At 51.1% G+C, this 14,872-nt stretch overlaps 1 protein-coding gene across 1 annotated transcript in view; it reads right to left on the bottom strand.

Annotated features, from left to right (window-relative positions):
• RADIL (Rap associating with DIL domain) overlaps positions 1–14,872 on the bottom strand; it is an 81,424-nt gene that overhangs the window by 19,121 nt on the left and 47,431 nt on the right. Inside the window, exon 3 of the mRNA XM_077758841.1 lies at positions 60–292. Within this exon, the coding sequence (XP_077614967.1) occupies positions 60–292 (233 nt within the window). The remainder of the gene's footprint in view (positions 1–59; positions 293–14,872) is intronic.

The following is a 14,872-nucleotide window of genomic DNA, read 5'->3' as shown; positions in this document are numbered from 1 at the left end:
CTCCTGGTCAGCAGGTGGGGGCGGCCAGGCTGGGGGGGGGGGGGGGGAGCGGTGCTCACATGCTGCTGGCTGTAGCCCTGCAGAAGCAGCAGGTGGGGCGACTCATACAAGGAGTAGCGCATGGTGTCCAGGCCACCGTCCTCGGGGCCCTGAGCGGTGGCCGAGCTCAGGCTGGTCTCGCTGACAGTGCGGCGCAGCCGGGATGTGGGGGGGCTCTGGGCAGTGCCCGACGCCAGGGCTGGGGTTCCCTTGGCACGGCTCCGCTGCAGCCTCCGGGCTTGGGCGTTTATCCCTGAAACAGAAGCAACAGCGGGGTGAACGGTCCGAGCCTAATTGAGGCCTCCCCTCCGGGCCCACTCCCAACACTGGTCAGCTGCTGCTCTGTCAACAGACGTGGGGGAGGCCACGAGGCCCCATCCCCGTGAGGCCAGGCACCTGAGGCTCCCCCCGAGAGGGGAGGGTCCATGTGCAGAGACGCCCACAGGAGCCCAACAACCCACCCCAGCTAGCCTCACGGCGGCCATCCCCTTGGGACGCCAAACCGGCTGCATCGACTTCTCCTGGGCCACCAAGGGGCTACTGTATGTCACTGTACTGTCCCCAAAGCCCTGCCAGCCCACCTGTGTGTCTGCACATGCATGTTCCCGTGGGTACATGAGTGTGTGTGTGGGGGGGTATACGTACATTAGTGCATGCTGTGATTAGATGCAACAAGAAATATTCACAGCCCCCTACCCCAGTTTACAAGGGGGAAGCTATTTGCCCCCGACCCCCAGTCCCCGTAGCCAGCTAGTCTCTGTCTAGGATGGCACAGCTGCTCCCTCCCAAGGCTACCCACTCCCTGACACAGCCAGGTCAGAAAGAACAGACATGCACATACACGCATGCAAACACACACACACTGGTGCACATACCCCCCCTTGAAACACACAGGAAGCGCTCTGTTCACCTAAGGCTGTAAGACAGCCGAGAAGCCAGATGGAGCCTAGGAGGCCGTTGAGCAGAGCTGACCCCCACACTTTCCCTCTGAGCCCTCTGCCCACTGCCCTCCCCACAGCCTCCATGCGCCCCATCTGCAGCCTCCCTTGCTACAACCATTCCATGGGGACCAGAGGCAGGACGTGAGNGCTGGCACGGGGGGCAAGGCAGGGCTGGAGGGCGCAGGTGGAAGCCTCCCCCAACCTGCCCTGCCCCACTTGCTCCTCTTAGAAGGATGGACCCCAGGGCTGTGGCAGCACTTGCACCACCACAGGGCCATACCCAGAAGACGAAACATTTAAAAATGAATCTAAAGTGATGTCCTAGCCCCCAAGCTTTTCCTCCATCAAGGATGGGGCTATTGCATGAGATTCACCTCATAACACCTTCCAGAAGTCCAGAGCCCGAGAAGGTGGCCCTTTTCTCTTAGAGGCCCAGGGGCTCCAAGTGCCCCTCCCCAGATGAGGCCTGAGAGACCCAGGCCAGTGTCCCCTAGGCGGCAGCCCCACAGGGGAGGTGGCACCTACACCCCCCGGTGGCTGTCCCTCCCAGGGCCCAAAGCCGGTTTTCACCTCCTGCACAGACCCTCCTGGGGGGTTTCAAATACCGCAGCGTGGTCTGGCCTCCAGGTCTCCTTACAGGGTCCTGGGGCTGCCACCTGAGTGCGGAAGGGGAAGGGCTGAGGAGCACTGGCTTGGACGCCCTCAGGGGTGAAGCGCCCACAGGTGGGAGGACCCTCACGCATGCGTAGACACGACCCTGACACGACCCCACACACATTGTGCTCCCAGCATGGCCAGGAGGACCCTTGCACATGCGTGGATATCTGTGCAAGGATGGTCACTGGACAGGCCACATGACCTCCGTGGGAGCTACGTGTTCACAGGATGAAGGTGCCACAGGGGAGAAGTGTGGGCCAAGAACACACCCAGAAGCAGGTGGAAAAGCACACTGGAGCATAACACATAAGGTACAAAGCTGTTTCTTCACACACTTACGCAACACATAAAACATCACTGCAGGGGCGTCCGGGCAACTAGGTCGGTTGAGCAGCCAACTTTGGCTCAGGTCATGATCTTGCAGTTCGTAAGACTGAGCCCCACAACCAGCTCTGTGCTGACAGCCTGGAGCCTGCTTGGGATTCTCCATCTTTCTCTCTCTGCTCCCTACTTACTCTCTCTCAAAATAAACTTTTTTTAAAAAGCGGGTTGGGGGGTGGCACTGGGGTGGCTCAGTCGGTTAAGCATCCAACTTCAGCTCAGGTCATCATCTCACAGTGTGGGAGTTGGAGCCCTGAGTCAGGCGCTGTGCTGAAAGTTCAGAGCCTGGAGCCTGCTTCAGATTCTGTGTCTTCCTCTCTCTGACCCTCCCCTGCTCACACTGTCTCTCTCTCTCTCTCTCAAAAATAAATGAACATTAAAAAAAATTTTTCAAAGTATTTCTTTAAAAAAAAAAAACAACAAAACTGGGGTACCTGGGTGGCTCTACNAAAAAGGCATACAAATAATTCAAGCAATGGCTGTCTTGGAGGTGGGGAGGCACGGAGCCCGGGGCAGGGGTGGGGGGGTGTAATGTACTACAGCTGGCAGAGCCTAGGCAATAGCCCAGGATGCGTTTCTATATATAACTTTGTATACATACAATGTTTTACTTTTATTTAAGAAAACTCTAAGTCAATATGAATAAAAAAATTTATGCCAATTCTGAGAGGAAGGTACCCAGGGGTCAGTTACATCATTCTTTATACTTTTAAAATCACCAACACCCTTGGGAGAACNCGCCCCACCAGGCACCGTGCAGAGTTCCCTGGCTTGGCCCTGTCCTCACGGGGCCGCTAGAGGTGAAGCCCATCACTGTCCCCTGTGAGAGGCTCTGAGGCAGGCCCGCGGCTCCCAGAGTGCTCACGAGGACAGCCGCCTTCCCCTGCTGACATCCGTCTTTAGCTCAGCTTTGCCGTCATCAGGTCCAGGCATCTGGGCACCACGCAAACCAGGACAGATCTGCCCCACATGGGAAGAATGTTCTCACTTCTGGATGAAGGATGACAGGTGGCACGCAGCCGGCCAGAGTCCTTGCAAATGTGCCCCAGAAACCTTCAAAGGCCTGCGTGGCGTGTGTCTGGCCTACACCGTGTGGGCGTTTCCAGGGTGCCTGGCCCCCGGCCCGCGCCAGCTGGGATGTGGCTGGGAAGCCGGGAGCAAGGAGCCTGCGGCGCAGAAGCCAGAGGGTCTGTGGCCTGACGGGGGGCAGCGGGGTCTCTGCCACGAGCAAAGGCACCCCAGCAGCCCCTCCGCCACCAGTCGGGGATTTCACCTGGCAAAGGAGTTCTAAGGAAACAGAAGGGCAATGGGGTCCAAGCCTGTCAAAGCACGGTCCTCTCGGTGGAAGCTATTCACCCCACCAGAGTGCCAGGCTTGCCCGTGGGAGAAGGAGATGCCCTCTGGGGCTGGCAGGCCACAGTGCGCCCGGTCTCCCATCACTCTCCCCATGAGTAGCTGGACGTGCCGATCCACACACGTTCCTGCTATGGCACGACTGAGCACAGTGGGGCCAGAGTTCTGGCCTGAGTCTGTAGGTCTGAGGGACAACCAGGAATCTGTACTTCATAGAAGCGTCCAGAAGGTTCCGACCCACAGCAGGTAGGTCTAGGAACTGCTGCCAGGGTACTCGCCCTCCACTGTCCCCAGACCAAGCCCTGTCCACAGAAATGCACCGAGCACTTGGTAAACATCTGAGTACCTATCACTTTAACTTGAGATTTCTAATTCTTTCTCTAGGTAAGTGTTTGTCAACTCCTAGAAGGTGGCAGATATGGGCTCCCCCTTCCACCCTTATGTGTTTGCTCTGGTGACAAACACGGCCCCAGAGGAGTGGAAGCAGGGGTCTGGGCAACCAGAGCCTGGGAGGCCTTCTGTACTTCCGCCAGACCCACGTGGGACCACCCTGCCCTGCGCCCACCCCCCCAGGGACCCACGTACAGTGACCATGGGGCCACTCAACACTTGTTAATCCAACAGGCACCAGACCCGGAAGCAAAATGATTACTTTCCTCATTTTACAAGGATAATTCAATGCGAGGACATTCTGAAACAACAGGAGTCACTCGTCAATCACAGGCCCTGATTGGGACACGAGTCCACTGTGCATCTCCTGAACGTTTGCTCGGACACGGAAACTGGGAAGGGGCTCCTAACCGCAGAAGGTGTGGCTGTGATAGGGACAGCGAGAGAATGCAGGTATCAGTTCATAATAGACGCAGTTAAAAAACAGAGCTCGGAGCGTCCCTTTCCTAGGCCGCTGGCGCTAGCCTAGCTCCCTCACCTGCCCGGAATTAAACCCACAAGCAGGTGGCTCTGCAGGGCCGCAAGCCACGGCTCCCTTATCCCCTGGATCAGACATTCCTGGGTGAGGCAGCCATCTGGGCCGGGAAGGTGGGGGTGGGGGTGACACCCTGGGCCACGAAGCTCCTTTAGATGCAGCCCCTCTTCCTTCCACATCAGGTTGGTGCAGACGTCCTGTCTGCTGGTGGAGAGGCCAGGACTCTGCATACCGGGGTGGGGGTCAAAATTAACTTTGAAAACAGTTGGTAGCTGTCACTGGAGCTCTGATCACGAGCTCACTGCTGGCTCTGGGACAGCACTGGAAAGAAAAACACGGCTCTTTCCTGAACGTCACTAACTTTAGGACAATGAATTTAACCTGTAGCTTTTTACACCTCAGAATCCTGTTTGCTCTTCCCTCCGGGACTCTTGAGCATTTGAAACAACATGTACAGCTTGGAAAATCTGTGCTGCCTACACTCACCGCGGGGGCTGGTGGTCTCTCAGATGTGCTTATGACGGAGGACTATGGGGCAATGGACTATGGGGCAATGGTCCTGTGTAAGGGAATTTTATTAGAACCGGGGGAATTCAAGTATTTCTAAGTGATCCCTAGTAACAGCTGGGGATACACTGCTAAACGCACTCTCCAGTAGCTACAAATGCAGAGGGACACCTCCCCTGAGCAAGTCCTTTTTAACTGGAATGCCCTCGTCTACTTAGCAAAGACCCAGAATAGAGTGCTCTAAGTTACCAAGCAATCCCTGAAGTTACCCTAAAGTTTTCTGTATTCGAAATGCACCAAAAAGAACTATTTATGGGTAATTTGGTGAGCACCTGTGTGCTGCCTGGCCAGCCTCACTCTGGGCATTTTCCATTTAATTCCACTTCATTTTCACATCAAAACCTACAAAGGATGGCAGGTGGATGAGAGCAAGTTAGCCTAGCTTTTCAGGACCAGTCTGACGTCTGGCAAAGAAAATTCTAAACCAAATCTGTGCTGAGTGCCACCCGCTAAGGAATGAGACAGGGATGCTTGCTAGCACCACCACCCTGGGGGTCCTGGCCAGTACAGTTAAGGTGAGAAAAAGGAAAGGTCTAAGAATTGAAAAAAAAAAAAGAAATAAGATTATAATTATTTTTCAGACAATGTGACTGTATTCGTAGAAATTCCAAAAGAGGGGTGTCTAGGAGGCTCAGTTGGTTAAGCATCTGACTTCGGCTCAGATCATGATCTCACAGTATGTGGGCTCGAGCCCTGCATCAGGCTCTGTGCTGACAGCTCAGAGCCTGGAGCCTGCTTCGGATTCTGTGTCTCCCTCTCTCTCTGCCCCTCCCCCACTCATGCTCTCTGGCAAAAATACACAAAACGTTAAATAAACAATAAATAAATAAAAGACATTGCAAAACAATCTATGGACAAATAATTAGAATCAACAAGTGAATTTAGCAAGGTGGCTAGACATGGTGAGTGTGCACATTCACTACTTTTGTGGGGAAGAAACAGGGAGAAAAGGATACGTGGCGCCATTTATAATCGTGTCAAGAAACATGAAACAACTAAGGACTGAGTCTACCAAAGATATGCAGCACCACGACCCTGGTAACTACAAAATGTCGTTGACAGAAACTAAAGACCTAATGAATAGAAGGATATACCAAGTTGATGGATTGTAAAGGGATCAGTCCTCTCCAAACTGATATATAAACTCAACTGCGATCCCACATTGGGAGGGTCTCAGCAGGTGTATGTGTGTGTGTGTGTGTGCATGCGTGTGTGGGGGGGGCAGGTATTGTATGTGTGTGCACAAACTGATAAGCGTACATGGCAATGCAAAGGGTAGAAGGTAACCTTGAAGATCAACAATGACGCCAGAAGACTCGAACTCTCAGGTAACAGGCTCTCTGAGCTGCAGTAACTGAGAGAACGCGTCGTTGCTATAAGGACCAGGAGGCCACTGGAACAGCAACGAGAGCCCTGGAACTCACATACACAGAACGGATGGTCTTTTCAATAAGTGACACTGGGCCAAATATATCTCCATATGGAAGAAAATGAATCATGACCCTATGTCACACCATCCACAAAAATTCCCTCCAGATGGATTATAGATCTAGTTGTGGAGATAAAACAATAAAGCATTTAGAAGCAAACACAGGAACAGATCTTCATGGCCTTGGTCGGGCAGATTTCTTACATGGGGGGCAGGGGGGAAGGCACCACTCACAAAGGGAAGACCACCCACGGATGCTTCTGGGCACGCTGCAGGGGTCACAGACCAACACCGACAAGTGCAGCTCTTCAAGAGTGATGCTTGCAGTGGCCAGAGAAGAAGAAAGTGTCTAGAGGGGCCCTACAATAATCGGACTCTTGCACATACATGGTCAACCTAAAAATCAGATCTGAAATTTAACTATGTGCTTTACCGAATAACAGTGAAAACTGAATTCACAGCCTCAGCAAGTTCTCTAGGTCAAAGTTAGGGAAAAACTTTCCCTGATGGGGAAGGAACAGGTCCCTAAACCCTGGAACAGTGAAATCAGGATGGGCTCTGACGAAGCTGAGACACTTGAACCCTTGATGCGTAAGAGCCTTGCTTGTAAGAGAAGCAGCCTGTCCTCCTATATCTGCAAAGACCGGCCTTGCCTCGCTTAGAAGCCTACAAACCTCACCTGGGAGCTGCAGAGGATGCCCCCTTCTCTGAACCCCCATCCCCACCCTAGTTACCACACCTCAGTGCACTACTGAGCCCACAGGTGTCAAATCTTAGTGGCGACCAGAGCAAGAGGAAGATGGACAGCACGTGTGGGCTGCGGGCACACTGCTCTGGCCCGGGGATCTGACGCCCCTGGGAGAGTCTGCAAACAGGCCTGGGGCCAGCCTCAGGGGCTGGAGCATGCCTTCTCCTTTCCTTTTGAAACAACTCCTGGGGCGCCTGGGTGGCTTAGTCGGTTAAGCGTCTGACTTTCCCTTAGGTCATGATCTCGCGGTTCCTGGGTTCAAGCCCCGCATCGGGCTCTGTGCTGACTGCCAGCTCAGAGCCTGGAGCCTATTTCAGAGTCTGTGTCTCCCTCTCTCTCTGACCCTCCCCTGCTCATGCTGTCTCTCTCTCCTAGAAATAAATAAAAATGTTAAAAAAAATTTTTTTAATAAAAAATAAAAAAACTCCTGACCCATTACTAGGGCCTGGTGGAACTGGAGACCTCCTAGAGGGACATCATGGGACCATGCAGCCAGAGTGCCCGTCACCCTGACTGGTACGGCAATTGTATTACAAACTTCTCCTCAAAATGTGTAAAGGCAAATCACAGAGTAGGAGGAGATATTTGGGGTACATCCCTCAGAAAAAGGGCCCGTCTCTGAAATCACTATGAGTGAGACAGGCGACCTGGCAGAAGTACAGGCATCACAAGGAAGATCCCAAATGGTCTTTGAACATAAGAAAACGTGATTTGCCTCATACATCATCAGATACACAACCTAAAACCACAACGTGATTTCGCTACACAACCGTCAGAGCAGCCACAGTGAAAACGGAAATCAGAGCTCTTAAACGCTGCCAGGGGGAGTGTCACCAGGCGCACACAGTAGGGGAGGAACGGCTAGCAGGATCTCCCAAGGGGCACACATGCACCCTCACTGGCCCACAGACTCTGCCCCTAGGCGTGTGCTCGACAGAGACGCACACGTCACCACACGACAGGCCCAAGAACGTTAGCAGCGGCCTGATTCCTGCTGAGCCCAAACTGGGACCAACCCAAGGGTCCACCAACGACACAATGGTGACACAGACTGCAGTGTATTCATAGGAATACGCAATAGCGTACGGCAGCAATAATCAATGAACTCTTCCATAAGCAACAAAATAAAGGAGTCTTTCAAAGATGACATTAAGAAGGGAAAAAAAACCCGAAGCACAAAAAGGTATATATAGTACGACTCCATCTGTAGGAAGTACAAGAAGAGGCAAAACCGGACTTTGGTGTTAGGAGTCAAGAGAGCTGGGTCAGTGACTAACAGTCGGGAGGGACAACAAGGAAGCCCTGCTGGAGCCCCAGGGACGCCCTGCCCCCTGACCTGGGTGCCTGCTGCGCGGTGCACTTTTCGAAAATTCATTGAGCTGCATGCTTAGAAGCTGTGCACTTTTCTGTGTGTGTGTCTATTTCAATGCTCCTTCTGCACGAAATACACAACTACACATGTCCTGTGTAAAAAGTAAAACACATCTTGAAATCTGTGAGAGAACAAATTACAAACGGTAACGCCAGATTCAAAAAAGAACTAGAACTTCTAGAAGTGAGAAATGCAGTAACAGAAACCATCACTTCTGTGTAACGTACTAGACACAACAGAAAGAAGAACTGATGAACTAAAAGACCAGTCAGAAAAAGGGCTAAGAGACAGAGTGAGAAGGTCCGACAGGCTTAAAGGCAGCTCCAGGAGGAGAGGAGTAAGGATGGTGCAAAGGCAATATTTGCCAAGAAAAGAGCCGAGAATTTTCTAGGACTGACTGAAGAACCCAGTCCACAGATTCATGAAGCCCAATAAAAGAAAGATATCATAAGAAAACACAAAAGTCTCCAACAAGACACTGGCCAACCAAATGCAGCAAGATAGAAGAAGGATGACACGTCATGACCACGTGGGATTTATCGCAGGAACACAAGGTTGATTTCACATCCATTTCACAATCACTGTAATACAGCAAATCCGTAAGAGACCGGAGCCCATGAACATCTCAGCAGACACAGCAGAGCACTCAGGACAGCAGCAAGAGCTGAGGAAGGGTCTCAGTGAATCCTCTCCCCAAAGACCAGCAACACTCCAAACAGGCGAGATGAAACGCCATGGAGGAGAAAACACACAGGTGATATCACTCAGAAAAAAGCAAGAAGACGGGCATCAGGAACCCAGGACGGTGGGGACGTGAGAGGGGGTCAGGGGGAGGCTGAGTGAGGGCGACCTGGTGCAGGCAACCATCCCTGTCCACCCAAGAAGAAAAGCAAGCAGGAATGCACACGTGCTATGAGCATAGCTCAACGTGGGCCGTGCTCGCTTTCCCGTCTCCCACTGACCCTACAGCACTCGTGCTCCACGCCCTTTCCTGCATGCGGTCCCTTTCACGGGGGCAGTCACACACTCTGCTGCGCCCTCACGACCACACCGCCTTGCCTTTCTGGGGCACGGACGACACAGCTTGGCCATTGGAGGGAGACACGAGGGATACCAGGAACACGGTGCAGAGACCGCACACGGTAACCGTCTATACCAGCCCAGTCTACACCAGCAGTCCTGAAAGCCGGATGTCACCGAGACAAGTGGAGTCTTGTTGACTCCTTCCTAGTCACTCGCAGACTGTCCGAGGTAGGCACACGCCACCCGTGCCCACTGCCCACTGCCAGCCCCGTGGCTTCCACTTGCACCCACGCAGTCTCCACGGCACACCCCCTCATCTCCACCCACGGAGTTGCCAAATGCTTCCTTCCTGCAAGTGACCCAGGGACCCAATTCCCAGGTGACATGCCAAGGTCATGAGCTCCCCAGCTTTCTCTCCACCTACCCAGGAAAACTTCCAAGGGAACACCATCTCCCAGGGGACTCCATCTATAGCAGCCTAATTCTTAAGCGGGGTCGTGGGTACACATATTGTTCACTGCATCATTCTGTATCTGCTTTTCATGTGCTTCAAGTATTTCAAAGAGGAAAGCAGGGACAGACAGGTACAGAATGAGAAATACAAACGGTTCATACACATTCTAAATTCCGTTCCACCTCACAAATACTACAGGAACCAAACTACAGCAGGGAGGTACGATGTTCCTCTTTCACGTTAGCATTTCAAATGATGGAATCGTGATGGCAAGGATACAGAAATGGACATTCCTCGAACCTACTGGGGGGATGTAAAGTGGCATCAATCCACCCCCAGTTTTAAAAACAGCTATTGAGGGGGAGCCTGGTGGCTCAGTTGGTAAAGTGTCCAACTTCAGCTCAGGTCATGATCTCACAGTCTGTGCATTCGAGTCTGCATCAGGCTCTGTGCTGACAGCTCAGAGCCTGGAGCCTGCTTCAGATTCTGTGTCTCCCTCTTCCTCTGAATCTCCCCTGCTCATGCTGCCTCTCTTTCTCTCTCAGAAATAAATAAAACATTAAAAAATTTTTAATTTTTAATAAAAACAAAAACTGCCAGAGATATTCCAACTACACCACTATTCGATACAGATATAGAAGTATCTAAAATGCCTCCATCCTTCCAGAAAGGAATGCCACTTTTAAGTTGCTGTCCTACAGAAATAATCAGAAAGGAATCAAACATTAAGGTACAAGGATATTTATAGAAGCATTATTTATAAACCAAAGAATGGGAAATATTCTTAAAATCCAATAGGGAAATGGCTATGTATACTGTTTCAATAGCATTAAAAACTACATTCAGGGCGCCTGGAAGACTTGGTCAGGTAAGTGTCTGACTTCAGCTCGTGGTTCACAAGTTCAAGCCCTGCGTCGGGCTCTGTGCTGACAGCTCAGGGCCTGGAGCCTGCTTTGGATTGTGTCTCCCTCTCTCTCTGCTCCCCCTGCCTCCCAACTAGCACTCAGTCTCTTTCTCTCTGTCTCTCAAAAATAAATGAAAACATTTTTTAAAAAATTATGTCATAGGGGAACCTGGATGGCTTAGTTGGTAGCGTCCACCTCCTGGTTTTGGCTTTGGCTCAGCTCATGACCTCATGGTTCATGGGTTCGAGCTCCGAGTCTGGCTCTGCACTGACAGTGTACAGCCTGCTTGGGATTCTCTCTCTGTCCCTCACCCACTCATGCATGTGTACTCCCTCTCCCTGTCAAAAAAATAAATAAATATGGGGCGNAAAAAAAAAATTATGTTCATAGGGGCACTGAGTGGCTCAGCATGTCAGTCAAGCATCCAACTCTTAGTTTCAACTCAGGTCATGATCTCACAGTTCGTGAGTTCGAGCCTTGCATCAAGCTTTGCACTGATGATTCAGAGCCTGCTTAGGATTCTCTCTCTCTCTCTCTCTGCCCCTCCCCGACTTGGCCTCTCTCAAAAAAAACCTTTAAAAAATTATGTTCATAATATGGGCAAATAAATATACTAAGAAAATGGAGGACAAGTATGTAGGTTGATTTAAATTGCATAGGAAATGCAATACCAAGAGACTGGAATACTAAGGGGACATTTAGGTGATTTCTATTCTCTTCTTTTTGCTTTCCCTATTTCCAAATTTTCAACAATGGAAATGTTGTTTTCTTAAGTGGAGAGAAATTACATTTTAAAGCACTGACAGCATTGTTCCCATGGTAACCCTTGGACCTTCTCACATCAATGCCGGTCTCGGTCAGGAAATAACATCCCCTCTCTAGAAGGAACTAATCACCTAAGATAATGGGTAACCGAGTAGACAAACTGCTTCAGCCACTCGTTAGTCACTCACAGGCGCAAACAGAGCCTCCGGGACTGTGGCAAACGGAGCAGTGTGGCAGCACACGCAACAACTTTCTTCGGCCGAACCGAGGTCTCGTCTGGTCCCCCCGAGAGGACGAGATGGCGCTGAGCTCTTTCGCAGGAGTGCCACGTGGCGCGCGCAGTACTGCTAGCACACACAGACCTGACAAGACCCGGGGACCGCTGTCCCCTCTAGCCCCGCCAGGTGGGCGTCCTCTGGGTCCAGCCGGAGAAGCCGATCTTTGAGCCAGAGCTGAGCGGTCCCCACCTCCTGTTAGGAATCCTGCCCCCAGAGATGGCCCCGCGCCCCTCCAGCCACTGCTCTGGGAGAAGGTCCCCGCGCTGACCCGCAGGCTGGAAGAGGCAGGTGAGGAAACTGCCTTACAAGAAGGGCAAAAGGACAGGGAGAAACTAGGAGACCAAAAAATCAGAAAAATAGATCCAGAAGCTGAGTAACAGAAGAGCCCAAAGAAACTGTCAAAGGAATAATGTAATTTTTCAGAACTGAGTTCTGAATTTTTCAGATCATGAGTTTTTAGATTAAAATGGCCCATTAGGGGCACCTGGGTGGCTCAGCTGGTTAAGCATCTGACTTAGGCTCAGGTCATGACCTCACAGTTTGTGGGTTCGAGCCCCACGTTGGGCTCTGTGCTGACAGCCAGCTCGGAGCCTGGAGGCTGTTTCAGAGTCTGTGTCTCCCTCTCTCTCTGACCCTCCCCTGCTCACGCTGCCTCGCTTTCTCTCTCAGAAATTAAAAAAACATTAAAAAAATTTTTTTAATATAATAAAATAGCCCATTAAAAGTCCAGCACACAAGAGACGTTAGAAACGCATGAAGGGTCAAAATATGCAACTGGGTGTATTCTGAATAAACATGATAATAGATACGACCATGATTTTTTTAAATAAGAAGGGAAGACTCTAACATGAGGGTGGAAACGCCCCCCCCAAGGCACACGTCCGGCTCTTCAGAACGAGGCTGGGAAGGAGCAGCATAGAGAGATTTGGTGTTTCCAGAAGGAGAAGAAAGTGACTGAGCATGAGGGGCGAGGAATCACAGCATCTAGCAGCTTCTTGGAGGGGCGCTGGAAGTTACTGGAAATGGACCAATGCCTTCAAAATTCTAGGAAGAAAGTCGTTTTCATTCTAAAACTCTACACCCAGATCAACTATTAATCAAGTGTGAAAGTAGGGTAAAGACCTTTTTAGACATACAGGTTTGGAGCAATTTTAATTCCCAAGCGCACTTTCTCAGGAAGCCACCAGGGAGAGACTTCACCAGGACAAGGGGAGGGGGGGACCTAGAAGGGGCTCCTTCCCCAGAGAGACACCAAGGGAGCGCCAGCCAAGAGCAGGATTCGGGGACAGTCAGCGGGGACTGAAGTGAGGCCGCATATTCCAAAACGCCAGAATTAAGAAAACACGCCGCAGATCTGAGTGCCCTGACGCCGGAGAATTGGCAGGGGGCAAGCGAACACAGCACCCAGGACAAGGACCAAGAGAAAGAGAAAACACTGAGGACAGTAATTCACTTCCAAGAAACTAAAGGTTGGACGGGCAGGAAAAGTAACCCTTGTACGGACCCACCTTCAGTTGTGAAAAGCCACACCCGGCTGTGACACTGCATACCCCGCCTCCTCATGCGGCCCCAGCCCTGACTGCATGGACAGCGCTGGCCACGGCCACGGCAGCTGGATGGTTTAACGAGAGCCATTGCCATCCTTGTGGCTGGACAGCACTAGCTATGCTCGAATTGTAAAAACAAAACAAAAAAATCATGTAGTCGTAGGGTAGGCTTATTTTAAGCTGTGGAAATAAATGACCAAAAAAAAAAAAAAATCGTTCACAGAAGACGACGATTCCCTCAGAGGATCACAAAATCAGTAAGAAGGGCAGGCTGGGGGCACCGCGTGCCGTGTTGTGGTTTTAATTAGCAGTGGGAAAGCTGTGCACCGATGCAACTTCAGTGAAAGTAAATGTTGACTGGGCATCCCATTCAACCTACGAAACGAAGGGTCCTGGACATTATTGCATCTTTGGAACTGGAAAGCATCCGAGATTCGTGCAGAACGCCAGCCAGGTGGCAGCCGTGACATGGAGTCTTGGTGGTTACTCCCCTGGGGGAGGAGGAGGGCCGAGAGGCCGCACTCTCTCAGCCACTTCGGCATTACTTGAAGGACAAACATGACTTCTGGCTGCTGTGTGCAAACTTGCAGAATTTCACGCCCACGGCTTGGCAGAAAATCGCAGAGAGAACAGTGGTGCACCCTCCTCCGAAGCGGCGCTCGGTGGGTGTCCCCAGTGGCACGTGGGCGCACTGACCACCCGGAGTGGAAAAGGAGAATTGGACGCTGCATTTCACTCATATTTGTCTTTTCATATATGCACGAAACTAACAGAGATGAAAATCCATGACTAAATAAATCTTTAGGTTTATCAGAGCAAGAGCTCTGAAGTACTAGGGAAGTACAAAACTAAGAATCCTAAATAGGGGCGCCTGGGTGGCTTAGTCGGTTAAGCGTCCAACTTCCGCTTGGGTCATGATCTTGCGGTTCGTGGGTTCGAGCCCCGCATCGGGCTCTGTGCTGACTGCCAGCTCAGAGCCTGGAGCCTATTTCAGAGCCTGTATCTCCCTCTCTCTCTGACCCTCCCCTGCTCACGCTCTCTCTCTCTCTCTCTCCTAGAAATAAATTTAAAAAAAAAACTTAAAAAAAAAAAAAGAATCCTAAATAACCGTAAGGCACGGTGTTCAAATTTAACTAAATGATTTTTTAACTTCGTGGGAAGTGGGTACTGGCAATTGATAACACCTTTGCTTCAGGGAAAGACATTATAAATAGGAATATGTTCTGCAAAATTGTTTTCAATGATCCCAATATACGTAGTACTCCATCCACACCATGGAATATTCCATAATCCCTAAAATGAGTGAATGGGAACTGGAACAGATGTGGGAAGCCTCCAGGAAGAGTCTGGCAGGAAAACTAGGTACGTGGTCCCATTTGCAAAACAACAAACTTTGACCCAAAGCAAGCGTGAGGACACGTTTGATAGGTCTGTGCAGAAGCACCCAAGCGCAGAAGAACGAACGAAGGTCACTGCAGTAGGCAGGAG

This window comes from Crocuta crocuta, unplaced genomic scaffold (assembly GCF_008692635.1).
Source record: "Crocuta crocuta isolate KB4526 unplaced genomic scaffold, BGI_CrCroc_1.0 scaffold273, whole genome shotgun sequence".
Classification (NCBI taxonomy): domain Eukaryota; kingdom Metazoa; phylum Chordata; class Mammalia; order Carnivora; family Hyaenidae; genus Crocuta; species Crocuta crocuta.
Note: the sequence above shows the minus strand (reverse complement) of the source record. Positions and strands in the feature narration are given on the sequence as shown.